The 13,997-nt window shown below is 47.5% G+C and overlaps 1 protein-coding gene across 1 annotated transcript in view; it reads right to left on the bottom strand.

Moving 5' to 3' along the window:
• Positions 1-907: 907 nt before the first annotated feature.
• MRPL11 (mitochondrial ribosomal protein L11) overlaps positions 908-13,997 on the bottom strand; it is a 39,912-nt gene continuing 26,822 nt past the window's right edge. Inside the window, exon 6 of the mRNA XM_077456177.1 lies at positions 908-1,264. Coding sequence (XP_077312303.1) covers positions 1,159-1,264 — 106 coding nt within the window. The 3' untranslated portion in view covers positions 908-1,158. The remainder of the gene's footprint in view (positions 1,265-13,997) is intronic.

Raw genomic sequence — 13,997 nt, 5'->3', positions numbered from 1 at the left:
TTTTATATATATATATATGACAGGTTTTAGCTAAACAGGCTTACCGTATATACTCGAGTATAGGCCGACCCGAATATAAGCCGAGGCCCCCAATTTACCCCCAAAAAAACTGGCAAACTTATTGACTCGTGTATAAGCCGAGGGTGAGACATGCCTGTCCATCCCTGTGTGTGTGTCCGTCCATCCCTGTGTGTCCGTCCATCCCTGTGTGTCCGTCCATCCATCCCTGTGTGTGTGTGTCTCCATCCATCCATCCATCCCTGTGTGTGTCTCCATCCATCCATCCCTGTGTGTGTGTGTCTGTGTGTGTGTGTGTGTGTGTGTGTGTGTGTGTGTGTGTGTGTGTGTGTGTGTGTGTGTGTGTGTGTGTGTGTGTGTGTGTGTGTGTGTGTGTGTGTGTCCAGCCTACCTGTGTCCCGAGCCTTTGTCCCGAGTCGTGCCTTGCCTTCGTCCCGTCCCGTCCCGTGCCTTGCCTCCGTCCCGTGCCCTCTTCGTCGGCAGCCATTGTAAAATTCAAAAGCCGCGCCTCCTCCTTCGCCTGTGATAGGCGGAACACTGAATTTCCCAGCAGCCTGTGTTCCGCCTATCACGGACGTCGTATCATCCTCGTCCGTAGTACGAGGATGATACGACGTCCGTGATAGGCGGAACACAGGCTGCTGGGAAATTCAGTGTTCCGCCTATCACAGGCGAAGGCGGAGCCGGAGGCGCAGCTTTTGAATCATAGAATGGCCGCTGTCTGTCTGCTCGACACGCTGATCGAGCGGGCAGACAGCGATGACTCGGGTATAAGCCGAGGGGGGCACTTTCAGCCTCAAAAAAGAGGCTGAAAATCTCGGCTTATACTCGAGTATATACGGTACATGATCTTGTGAACACCAACCAGCCTCTTGCAGTTACTATACTATTGGTTTCAGTTTACCTTTATTAAAAATGGCACAAGTAACAATTTTTAGAACATAGCAAATGTTCACAGCATATAATACCTCTCTTTATTACACTAGAAATTAAGTATTGATACTGGTTCCATGCAATCTTCTTTACAATATAATGCTGTACAGTCCCTAGGCTGCAATTTGTACAACATTATTCACAGCACCAGGGAATATGGCATTCTGTGACATAACACAGTACTTGAGTTCAACTTCTCTGGTCACATCACTTCTTCTTTGTTGCCACAGCTTCTGCTAGTCGAGCTTCTGCAGCAGCTTGAAGGACAGCTCGACGCTCCTCTAGAAACTTTCCATACTCTTCTGGGCACTGGCTGTGGAGGAAAACACCAAATGAAAGGCTGATGTAAAGGTCTGAATAATATTTTGCATACTTGTTTCAGATTAAAAGTATTGAAGCAAGTCTAAAGCCTCGTACACATGATCAGATTGTTGGCAGGGGATTGTCTGTTGACAGACTGTTGTCCTAAAATCTGACCGTTAGTACGCTCCTTCTGACAATTGTCAAACTTTCGGCCAACAAATGTTAGATGACAGGCTAGTAAAATTTCAGCAGGCAATGGTCTATTGTCCGATTTTCGTATCTTCAGTACGAGTCTGACACATAAAAGATGAAAGTAGAAACACGCATGCTCGGAATCAATGCTCAAACACAAAATTAGCAGAAGGGGCCCAAAGGGTGGCGCTCAAGAGCTGAAATTCCTTGTAGTACGTCACTACCTTTGTGTTTGTTGGCCGACAATTGTGTACCATTAGTAGGCAAGACAAGTTCCTGGCACACACCCTTTGGACAAAAATCAGACGCTCGGTTGGCCAACAATCTGATCGTGTGTACGAGGCTTAAAGCGGGAGTAAACCCAGTTTTTTTTTTTTTAAACACTTACATTCCCGGCATGCCGGAAATGCTAACGTTCACATTGGTTGTGCTCTCAACCAAACTTTCAAACCATCCAATGGCTGGTGTCATAACTTATCACATGTGCAGCATTATGGCAGTTGAAGAATTATTAGAGGCCAAGATGGCGGCTTCCCTGACTGAAAAGGATAGAAGGCTTTACTTCCACTTTAAGTGTGGCAGGCACCTAGAATTTTTTAAAGGAAAGGCAAGCAATAACAGCCTTCATGTTTCTCTGAAAGTTTTTTCTTCTTCTTTTAAACAAAATGAGATTAACAAATAAAAACGTGTTGCGCTAGCAAGATAAAGTGCTAGTGTATCAATCTTTTTTTTTTAAATGGCAAGTAATTAGATGATACAGTAAAACAAAATACAGTGCTTAACCACTTGGGATCCGCGCTATTGCCGAATGACGGCATTAGCGCGGACCTAGATTGCCGGGACTACGTCTATTGACGTCGTCCCGGTTACGAGCGGCCTGCGCGCCCCCTGAGGGGCGCGCGCGGCGCGCTCTGTGATCGGCGAGTCCGTGAGACTCGCCTGATCACCGATCCGTGTAAGGGGTCGATCCCGACCCCTTATCACGTGATCAGCTGTCAGCCAATGACAGCTGATCATGTGATAAAACTGAGCCGGTAATCGGCTAGTACTCCTCCTCGCGCTGACAGCGCGAGGAGAAAAAAAAAAAGCCGATCGCCGGCGGCCGTGTTCGGGACATCAGTCCCGATCACGGCCAGCAGATCAAGCGGACACCTGCCCCCTGCCAGTGCCCACCTGCCACCCGCAGTGCCATCCTGAAATAAAGTAAGTGCCCCCTGTCAGTGCCACCCAGCAGTGCCCATAGTGCCCACAGTGCCGCCCATCAGTGCCCAGCAGTGCCGCCCAGCAGTGCCACCTATCAGAGCCACCTATCAGTGCCCATCAGTCCCATCTATCCGTGCCATCTTATCTGTGCCCATCTTTGCCCATCAGTGCCGCCTTATCTGTGCCTATTAGTGCCCACCAATGCAGCCCATCAGTGCCCACCAATGCAGCCCATCAGTGCCCACCAATGCAGCCTATCAGTGCCGCCTAATCAGCGCACTTCAATGAAGGAGAAAAATGACCCGTTTGCAAAATTTTATAACAAACTATTAAAACATGATTTTTTTTTTTTTGCATCTTTTTTTGTTTGTTTAGCAAAAAATAAAACTCCGAGCTGTAACTAAATACCACCAAAAGAAAGCTCTATTTGTGGGAAAAAAATGATAAAAATTTCATTTGGGTACAGTGTTGTATGACCGCGTAATTGTCACTCAAAGTGCATCAGCGCTGAAAGCTGAAAATTGGTCTGGGACTGAGGGGGGTTTAAGTGCCCAGTAAGCAAGTGGTTAAAGAGGAGTTTCACCCCAAAAAACAGGATTTTTGTACTCAACGTGAAATAATTTTCTCTGTAATTCACCGACCGGCACAGCTCCTCTCTTAGCCATTGGGTTGTTTGCCCTATTACTAGGAGATACTAGGCATTAGTTGTAACACAACACTCAGAACTTAGTTCCGCCCAGGGGGTGGTCCCTTGGGCAACAACCCTCCAGTCTGCCAGACAGACCTCAGTACATCAACAAGCAGTATAACGTAAAGAGAAATGGGAGGGGCGGGTGCTGTGTCGGTCAGTGAATTACAGAGAAAATGATTTTTTTTTTTATTTTTTTTTTTTACGGTGAGTACAAAAAAAAAAAAAAAATAATACGAAAAATGTATTTTCTATTCACCGACCGACACAGCTCCTCTCTTAGCCATTGGGACGTTCTGCTCTTAACATAGTTGTACGAGTACGACAGACCCCAGTTCCTCAACACCTGGCTCTCAATAGACATAACGTTAAAGCCAGCGATAGTAAAACAGGATGAAGAATTGGACCTTGAGACAGAAGGTCCTCTTGCAATGGCAGTTGCCAGGGAGCATCTGCCACCAGACGCACCAGGTCTGCATACCAAGGACACTGAGGCCAATCTGGGGCAACCAGTATCATTGGGATCCCCTCAGCTTCCACTCTGCGAAGCAGGCGTGGTAACAGTTTCAGTGGAGGAAAGGCGTAGATCAGCCGGTACTGATCCCATGGAGCCACCAGCGCGTCTGACTCGTCTGCCCATGGATCTCTTGTCCTAGAGACAAATCTTGGCACCTTGTGAGAGACTGGAAGCCAGAAGATCCACGTCTGGTGTGCCCCACTTCAGGCACAGTAACCTGAATATCTCCGGATGCAATGCCCATTCTCCTGGGTCCAGCATCTGTCGACTCAGATAGTCCGCCTGCCAGTTCTCCACTCCCAGGATGTAAATGGCCAACAGGGCCGGTACGTGTCGCTCTGCCCACCGAAGTATGTGAGCGACCTCCTGCGCAGTGGCTGAGCTTCTTGTTCCCCCTTGACGATTGACGTATGCCACCGCAGTGGCTTTGTCTGACTGAATCCATGATCGGACACCCTTGCAGTCTCATAGACCATGTGGAGAGGCACAGCCTGATAGCTTTCAATTCGAGCAGATTGATGAGCAACTTGAATTCTTCCGTTGACCAGAGGCCCTGAGCCGACTGAACCTCCACCCCAGCCGGATAGACTGGCGTCCATTGTGATCACTGTCCACTTCAGAGGTGGAAACGATTTTCCAGACTGAACCACCGGGGACCTCAGCCACCAGATCAGCGAGTCTGACTGGCTCACCTGGATCTGTCGATCTGGGGACAACTGAGATTTGTCCTATTTTGTCAAAATTCCATGGAGTCCAGCAGCAAGCCAAGGTACTCCAGACGCTGGGTCGGTAAAATCACCGACTTCTTTAGGCTCAACAGCCACCCAAATTCTTACAGGGTCTGCATGGTAATCGCCACATCCTCCTCTAATTCCAAGGTGGAAGATGCCTTCAGGAGGAGATGGTCTAGGTATCCCACGATCGCGATCCCATGTTGCCATAGCAACGCCAAAACTGGAGCCAATACCTTGGTAAAGACTCAGGGGGCCGATGCCAGACCAAAAGGAAGAGCCACAAACTGGTAGTGGGCTTCCCCGACTGCAAACCGCAGAAAGTTTTGATGCCGAAGGCATATGGGTATGTGCAGGTACGCATCCTGGATGTCTAAGGACGCCAGGGAGTCCCCTTGATGGAGTGCAGCAACTACTGAGCAAACCGATTCCATTCTGAACCTCTGCACTTTTACAAAGTGATTGAGGGCTTTTAGGTCCAAGATTGGATGTACGCCTTCCTTCTTGGGAACCACAAACAGATTTGAGTAGAATCCCTGGAACCGCTTCCAGAACCAGTACATCCACCCTGCAATTCAACAGGTCCCTTACTGCCCCCAAGAGGGCCCCCCAGCGAGCTAGGGATATGGGTATGCTGGAGGGGATGAATCTGTTTGGCGGTCAAGAGAAGATATCTTGTAGCCTGTGGAAATTAGATCGCAGACCCATTGGTCGGATAACCGAGAGGACCACCGGGCTGCAAACTCCCAAAGGCGACCCCCCACCCGAGACATGGGTGGAGGCAAACCTTCATGCGGTAGCACTTTTATTCGCAGGCTTGTGGTTCCAGGGACATTTTTGACCATCTGTGGTCATCCTGTCGGGCTGAGGAAGTTTTGTCGAAGCTCCAGGCGGACGAAAAAGCCGTTTGTGAGCGGAAAAAGAGGGCCTTTGCCTACGCCGTGGCTCCTTAGCCTTCCTGGCCTGTGGGAGTAGGGTACTCTTACCGCCGGTGGCATTTTTAATAAGGTCATCCAAGGAGGCTCCAAAGAGCCGGTCGCCAAGGAAGGGAAGATCCGTCAGGGCTTTTTTGGATGCCTGGTCAGCAGACCAGCATTTTAGCCAAATCAGGCGCCTCAGCACCACAGCTGACACTGAAGCCCTGGATAACAGAGGAAGAGTATCCAGGGCCGCGTCACAGACGTACTTAAGGCCTTGCACTAGTTGGTCTGCTAGTTCCACGCAGACAGGAGAAGCCTGTTGCTCTCCCAATTTGCGGTGCAAAAGTTTTGCCCACTTAGTCTGCGTCTGCGACACAAGCGCAGATGCCAGTACTGGTTGCACGGCTGACCCCACAACCATAAACAAGGAACGAGCCACTGCCTCGGCCTTCCTGTCCGTGGGATCCTTGAATACAGGAGTCTTCTCAACTGGGATTGTGGTTACTTTAACCTGGATACTGGGGGGGGGGGGGTGGGGGGGGGTCCACGACCAGAGGAGCCAACCATTTTTTGAGAAGGCTCTCCTCAAAAGGGTAATGCACCGCCATGTATTTGAGGACCGAAAAGGTCCGTTGCGGGCGACCCCATTTGTAAATGAACTTGTCAAAATAAGTCAGTCAGATACGGGAACACCTTAGGTGAACGTGCTGGACCCAAAAGGGACCGGTACATCAGCAGAGGGATCTGCTGGCTCCTGAATCTTCAGGGTATCAAGCACAGCTGTGATAAGTGCTCCAACAACTGATTTGTCGCGCCCAGACTCATCCTCACTGTCCAAAATGGTCCTGGTCAGCGTCATCTGACAAGACAGAGCAGGGGTCACCAGCCTCAGCAGGACCCGAGTCTGCGTCAGTTCTCCCCAGAGGACGTTCTGCGATATCCCACAAGCAGTGCCTGTAGTCCCTGTGGGCTCCCAGGTGCAGAGGAAACAAAAGCTGTGTCGGTGGCAGCCGCTTAAAATAGCGCCAAACCGCTCTTAAATGTGCTCAGGTTTCAATAAAATGGCTGCCCAGTACAAAGGCATAAAACACAGGGAAAATGGCTGTGAGAACACATGCTGCTGCTAGAGAAACACTGAAAAAAAAATCGTGTTCAGGCTTCCAGAAAATGGCCGCCAGTGTTCTGTATAGATCACTAGGAAAATGGCTGCTGAAGCCCAGGAAAGCATGCTGCCCTTGCCCACACCTAAAATGTCCGCCAGCAGCTCCATGAGGTACAGGAAGAAAACAATGGCAATGAACACAGCGCCGTACAAGACATCACAAAAACCTCACAGACACTTTCCAGGGGCATGAAGAAGAGGACCCAGGACACCGCTAGGCAGTGCAGCCCCCCAACCCAGGTGAGAGCCCCTGTATAGGCACACGCACACAGCATCCCCCACAGGGAGGGAAGATAGGGACATGGAGAGAAGAGAGGGAGGTGAGGGACCCCGAATCGACCTCCCAGGGAATGCCCAGCTGCTCAGCCCCACTGAGGCAGGGAGAGCTGTACTTAACAGTCCTCAAGAGCTGGGAGACATTCCATTACAGACCCACTCTCTGATCAGTACAGGGTGGCTGCTGGCCTCGGCACACTGAGGCAGACATCAGTAGCCCAGTCATATGTGTGCCCCGGAGCATAAAAGCTCACCGACCACCTCTGGAGCTGAGGTTTTGTCGTGGCCGACCCAGCACGGAGCTCTGGTCTGCACACGCTTGATGGCCAGGCTGGGGAGGTTACAAGGATAAGGGTATCCAGCCTGTCACCCAGCCGGCTGTTGATAGTAGATCACAGGATCATTCATCTTGCGCAAAAATCACGCTTCTGCATTTAAAAAAAAAAAAAATAAAATAAAAATAAAAAACACGGACCGATGGGCCTGCAGGGTTCCTAGGTCCTTCTTCACTAGGCAAAATAAAACGGAGGTCTGTCTGGCAGACTGGAGGGTTGTTGCCCTAGGGACCACCCCCTGGGCGGAACTAAGAATTCTGAGTGTTGCGTTACATCTAATGCCTAGTATCTCCTAGTAATAGGGCAAACAACCCAATGGCTAAGAGGAGATGTGTCGGTCGGTGAATATAAGAGAAATAGAACTTCCGCTGTCCGGATTCCTCCCCGCCCCCCTTCCAGTGTCACATTTGACACCTGTCCCACGGCGTTGCGATCTAAGCCATGTCCAGCCCCTCCTCAGTCCCCCATGCTGGTCCCAGAAGACAGCAGGGACCACTCAGAATGCACAGCACGACTCGCGCATGTGCGGTAGGAACCAGGCTGCGAAGCCGCAAGGCTTCACTTTGATTCCTTTACTGAAGATGCCGGTGCCTCCATCCCGGAGCCAAGGGACAGGTCGGCTTCGGGTGAGGACATCGCGTGGGCTCCCGTGACAGGCAAGTGTCCCGGTTTTTAAAAGTCAGCAGCTGCAGTATTTGTACCTGCTGACATTTTTATATTTTTTCGCCATAACTCCGCTTTAAACAGACGTGCAAATAAATAAATGTAAATCAAACATCCATGGAAAGTTATTTTATAGAGACATTATTCTGTACTCCTACACCTTTGTGCTACCTTTGATACAGTTTGACAACCCACTCCACACCTTTGGTCACTGACTGTAATCTTTGCGGATTCTCTTACTACCGAACTTATCCAACCACATCTTTAGCATTACCTACACTTCTACTTCCTCATCTCCTCCAACTTTCTGTCAGGGTCCACCAAGGTTCTGTTCTTGAAGTTTTTATTTATATTTGTTTATTATACACGTGTGTGGATATATAGTGAGTGCAGCGATCACTATTTAGTCATTTATATGATCATATTTTCTGACACTTAGAGCAACCATTTTTTGTTCTTTAACAAATAAGATTAAATTTAAAGCTGAATGCCAAGATTTTTTTTTTTCCTACATAGTTCCTACATAGTTATTTTGGTTCAGCTTGAACTCATCACAGAACCCAGGAGACTGAGAATCACTGTAGTAGCAGGGGCTACTATAGTGGTTCTCTGCTTCCATGGGCATCAGATAGGTGTGGAATATTTATACTTACCACTGGACCAATAGAAAATACGTGAAAAAAAAAAAAAAATACCTGCAATTTAGCTTTATAAGTGTTTACCTTTACAGAAAATCTGTAAAGGTGACCTAGCATCAGACCCCCTACGCACACTCAATCCCAGTTGTACCTACCTCTTGAGATCCTGAGTGGTCAAGACTCGTGCAAGCCACTCCAACCGGAATTTGAAATCCTTTATGCCTCATCTCCTCCCTGCCAGTACAGACCAGAGGAATTCTAATTGGTCAGCATCGTCATATGGACAGCGCTGACCAATCAGAATCCATGTGGTCCATACTGGCAAAAGAACAAATTATCCTGCAGATGTAGCAGTTACAGGGCTGAGACAACCCATTTACTACTGACAGGGGTGTTTACAATGGTCAACTTTTATTCATGTAATTTCTTTATCTCAAAAGAAAAAAAAACCTGTTTGCTGTAACTGATTATAAAGTGCTAGCTGGAGTTTTGCTTCAATTTGTTAGTGTATTTTGATAAAAGGTATGGACCAAGGCATATTGGAAGAGCACAGATAGGGCAAAAGGACAGAGGCCCATCTGTCGGTACATTCTCCATTGGAGGAAATCTAAAAGCAGAGCTGTGCAAAACCTGAGGTGAGGAAAAACAACCAATTCGCACCAGATGAAATAGGTCTTTCAGTCTATAAATCTTGCCTTTTCCATGCTTTATTATGGTACGAGAGTGTTGCCGCTCTCATGTTATATTTGGGGAGCAATGTTTTTTTTTTTATATTTTTTTTTTTTTTTTTTTATACACAAATATCTAGACTATACATTTACACATTGTTTTGGTATCAGTTTTACCTCTCTTGTCATATTGAAAACTTTCAATAACATTTCAGTAAAAGAAATAGGTCTTTCAAGTACAGTAATAAATAGAGGGTTATTGATCCTCAGCTCGAATTGCAGTGCAAAAGACAGCCAAGATAGGTCTCGGAACTGTAGTACCTAGCTTTCCACAGTCATGCCGTGAGCCAGTGACTAAAGCAGGATTTAAAAAAAAAATAAAAAATAAAAAATTGGACCTTGGGAGACATCATGGCATGTTGGCTCCAGTGGTAGAGGGGACCATGAGAGAAGTAGCCGTTAGAATGGATAAATCTCGAGTCATCATCCCTACATCCTGTTGACCGCCTGCACCTGCTCAAGTGACCCAGGAAAGGGCAGCCATGGAACAAGGGAAATCGGCCAGGGGCATCACTCACAGACTGCAGCAAAGGCAAGGCAAGGCAAGCTGTCTCAGGTGATGTGAATGCCTTTGATGTTGATTTGGGCATCACTGGCACAGCTATGACTGATCCATCATACAAATCCACTGGGGGAGCAAAACCCTTCAGACTCCTCCATTACAAGCAGAGTAGTTGCAGCCCATGTGGCTTATGGGACATGTTGGCGTTTTGTGGATTGCGTTATTTACTGTGCATTTTGCAACATTTGACATTTGTTTTTTCACTTGGCAAAATGTGTGTTCTAAAGGAGATTGTACAATCAGACTGTATAGAGTATGGTCACCTTTATACACCTAAAATTACGACTTGCGCTTTCAGTGGCATTAATTGGCAACAACTCACCAATCACAGAAGCAAACACATTTTGGCATGTTAAAAAAGACGAATGGCAAAACGCACAGTAAAAAACACGCAACCCACAAAACGCTAACGTGTCCCATAAGCCACATAAGCACAGCCCATTTAAATCAGCAGGCTGCCCTATGCGTGTCACAGGAAAAACAATCCACAAAAATGCATGCTCCCCACTATGCTAGATGTGAATGGGACCTGAAAGTGAAATTGGTGTGATAAAACAAGAATAAGAAGGCTCCATTCACATCTGAGTTTCCGTGCATTTCAAAAACACGCTGCACCAAAAAAAAAATTAATAAATAAAAAAAATAATATCTGAAGCTTCTTTGGGGAGATTGCCATGTGTTGGGCAGCACATTCAGGTGGATGGGCAGCCCTGTGTGTGATGAGTGAAAATTTTCCAAAACACCGCCCCACCTCGCTTTAAAAAAAAAAAAAAATAAAATAAATAATAATAAAAAAAAAATGCAAGAAAGAGTTCCCGCTAAGCAGAGATTTGAATGGGGCTTGACAGCCGAGAGTTTGTCCACTTCCTTCTATGTACTTGTATAAAGATGGTCATACACTATGCAAACTGATAGTATACTTAGTGAGAAGGGTGACCGATTGATTGAATTTCATTTAAAAAACATGCAGCTGGGAGTGGGAGGGTGGATGATGCAGGGTGTGTGCTAAAGAGGTCAGATGGCCAACTCCTTCCCGTGTCATGATTTACAGTCTGTAAGGACATAAGACAGAAGCAATACATTTGGAACCATGGATGGAGGACATTAAGGTACGTGTCCTTAGATTTTATGGAAAGCTTTAATAATTTTTTGCAAAAAAGGTACATGAATGCTATATTGGTGCATAGGGGAGCTGGAAAGAAGGAAGAGAAGAGAAGGAAGAGAAGAGAAGAGAAGAGAAGACAGAGAAAGAAAGAAGAGAGAGAGAGAGAGAAAGAAAGAAGAGAGAGAGAAAGAAAGAAGAGAGAGAGAAAGAAAGAAGAGAGAGAGAAAGAAAGAAGAGAGAGAGAAAGAAAGAAGAGAGAGAGAAAGAAAGAAGAGAGAGAGAGAAAGAAAGAAGAGAGAGAGAGAAAGAAAGAAGAGAGAGAAAGAAAGAAGAGAAACCGGTGACGGTATTTCTAAGAGCCTTTCAGGACAACCCCGGAGAGAGTGTAGCTCCACCTTGTCATTAGGAAACACATGCCCACTTTAAAAACACCTCCTCTTCCTCCATGGCTTCAGTTATTGTGGCCTTCCGACACTGGAAAACAAAGCACAACACCATGGTAGAACTTAATACATTTACTAAGCATAACCTAGGGAGGGAAGTAACGGTTGTCCTGAAAGGCTCTTAGAAATACCGTCACCGGTAAGTCTAACTTAGTCTTTCTCAAATCGCCTTTCAGGACAACCCCGGAGAGGATAACCGAGAAACTTACCCTAGGGCGGGACTACTGCCTGCAGTACCTTTCTGCCAAAGGCCTGATCTGCCTCAGACAGTAGATCTAACCGGTAGTGCCGGAGAAATGTCGAATAACTGGACCAAGTGGCAGCCTTGCAGATTTGTTCAGGCGTTGCACCGGCCCTTTCAGCCCAGGAAACTGCCGTGGATCTAGTAGAGTGAGCAGCAATACCTGAGGGAGGTATTTCTCCTTTTGCATTATAGGCTTCTGTTATAGCCAACTTAAGCCACCTACCCAGCGTACTTTTAGAAGCTTTCTCCCCCTTGCGTGATCCAGAAAATATCACAAAAAGGGGCGTTTGATTTTCTAAAATCTTTAGTCATTTTCAGAAACTGTAATAGACACCTTCTCACATCCAATGTGTGAAAAACTTCCTCTCCTGCAGTCGCTAGGGTTGCAGAGAATGTAGGTAACACTATTTCCTGCGATCGATGAAAAGCTGAGGATACTTTCGGTAGGAATGCTGGATCCGTCCTCAGTACCACCCTGTCCTGATAAACTCTAAGGAAGGGTTCTGTAATAGCTAGAGCTTGGAGCTCGCTGACTCTCCTGGCCGAGGTGATGGCCACCAAAAAGATTGTTTTTAAAACCACCTTCTGTAAAGAAGCTTCTTGTAAGGGTTCAAACGGTGCTCCCGAGAGACCCTGTAAAACTGTAGACAAATCCCAACTGGGAAAGTCTTTAAGAGCTACTGGTCTACCTCGAGCAAGAGCCCTAAAAAATCTAGAAATTAAAAAGTTTCTTTAGATAAAGTCTTTTCAAAGAAAACTGATAAGGCAGCCACCTGAGTCTTTAGGGTACTGGCTGCGAGACCCTTCTCCATTCCCTCATGGAGAAACTCCAAGACGGACACCGTGCTCTTGACCTTGAGCTCTCTAGAACTACACCAGGAGTTGAACTTAAATTTCCAGACTTTCATGTAAATTGCCTGTGTAACTGCCTTCCTGCTAGACAGCAGGGTCTTTACTACTTTATCTGAGAGACCTTTGGCTTTTAATAGGTCCTCCTCAGAAACCAGACGGTTAGCTGTAGAAGTTCCACCTCTGGATGATTTACTGTCCCCTGGGATAACAAATCTTTTCTGAGTGGTAACCTCCATGGGGGCTTCGAGGCTAGGTTTCGAAGACCCGTGAACCAAGGCCTTTTTGGCCAAAAACGAGTCACTAGTATTAAGTCTGTCCCTTCTTCCCTGAATTTCCTCAGCACTAGTGGAATTAGAGGAAAGGGGGGGAAAGGCGTAGCACAGCTGGTAGTGCCAGGGGTGAGCAAATGCATCCAACCCTACTGCTGCATCTCCTCGGTGAAGAGAAAAGAATCTGTCCACCTTTGAGTTCTGCTGGCTGGCAAAAAGGTCTACCTGTGGAACCCCCCAAGCCTCGGAGATCATCAGGAACACTTCCTGATTCAGACTCCATTCTGCCTCTAGCAATTTGCGCCTGCTTAGGAGGTCCGCAAACAAATTCTGAGAGCCCTTCAGATGCACTGCCGATAGTGAGGCTGTGTTCTGCTCTGCCCAGGCTAACAACAGATTGGCCAACTCCATCAAGCTCCTGCTCCTGGTTCCCCCCTTGCTTCATAATGTAGGTAACCGCTGTTGTGTTGTCTGACAACACCTGGACATGGTGACCTCTCAAATTCTGCTGAAAGGCCACCAAACCCAGAAAGATCGCCTTCAACTCCCTCTAGTTGGATGATCTTTGAGCTTCCTGCTTGGACCAGACCCCCTGAGATGTCTGACCATCCAGGTGGGCCCCCCAGCCCCAGGCACTTGCGTCTGTGGTAAGACGCTTGTCCACAGGAAAGGTCCACACCAGGCCCCTTGAGAGGTTTGCCTGGTCTCTCCACCACCAAAGAGCCCTTTTCGTCCTTGACGAAATTTTTAACTGCTTTTCCAAAGGATCCTGATAGGACCAGCTTGACAGAACCTCCCTCTGAAGGGGTCTGGAATGGAACCTGGCCCACTGAACAGCCGGGATTGCCGCTGTAAGCAGGCCCAGAACTGCCATAGCCGTCCTGACTGAGACTGCCTGGTTGCTCTGTATCCGCTGTACAGCTAGCTGCAACTTTTCCTGTTTTTCCAGCGGCAGGAAAACTTTCTGGAGAATCGAGTTTAACGTATACCCCAGAAATTTCATTTCCTGTGAAGGGGTCAGGTTCGACTTCTCTAGATTTAGAAGCCACCCCAGGCCCTCGAGGTGAGACTGGGCCCTCTGGAGATTGACTAGGACCTGCTCCCTGGAGTCCGCAAAAAACGAAAGGTCGTCCAGATAAGGGACGACTGGAATCCCCTTCAACTTCAGGGGCTCCAAAGCCTCTGCCATAATCTTCGTAAAGACCCTGGGAGAGG

This window comes from Lithobates pipiens, unplaced genomic scaffold, assembly GCF_037356315.1.
Source record: "Lithobates pipiens isolate NorthernLeopardFrog02 unplaced genomic scaffold, aLitPip1_a1.2 Scaffold_10, whole genome shotgun sequence".
Taxonomy (NCBI): Eukaryota; Metazoa; Chordata; class Amphibia; order Anura; family Ranidae; genus Lithobates; species Lithobates pipiens.
Note: the sequence above shows the minus strand (reverse complement) of the source record. Positions and strands in the feature narration are given on the sequence as shown.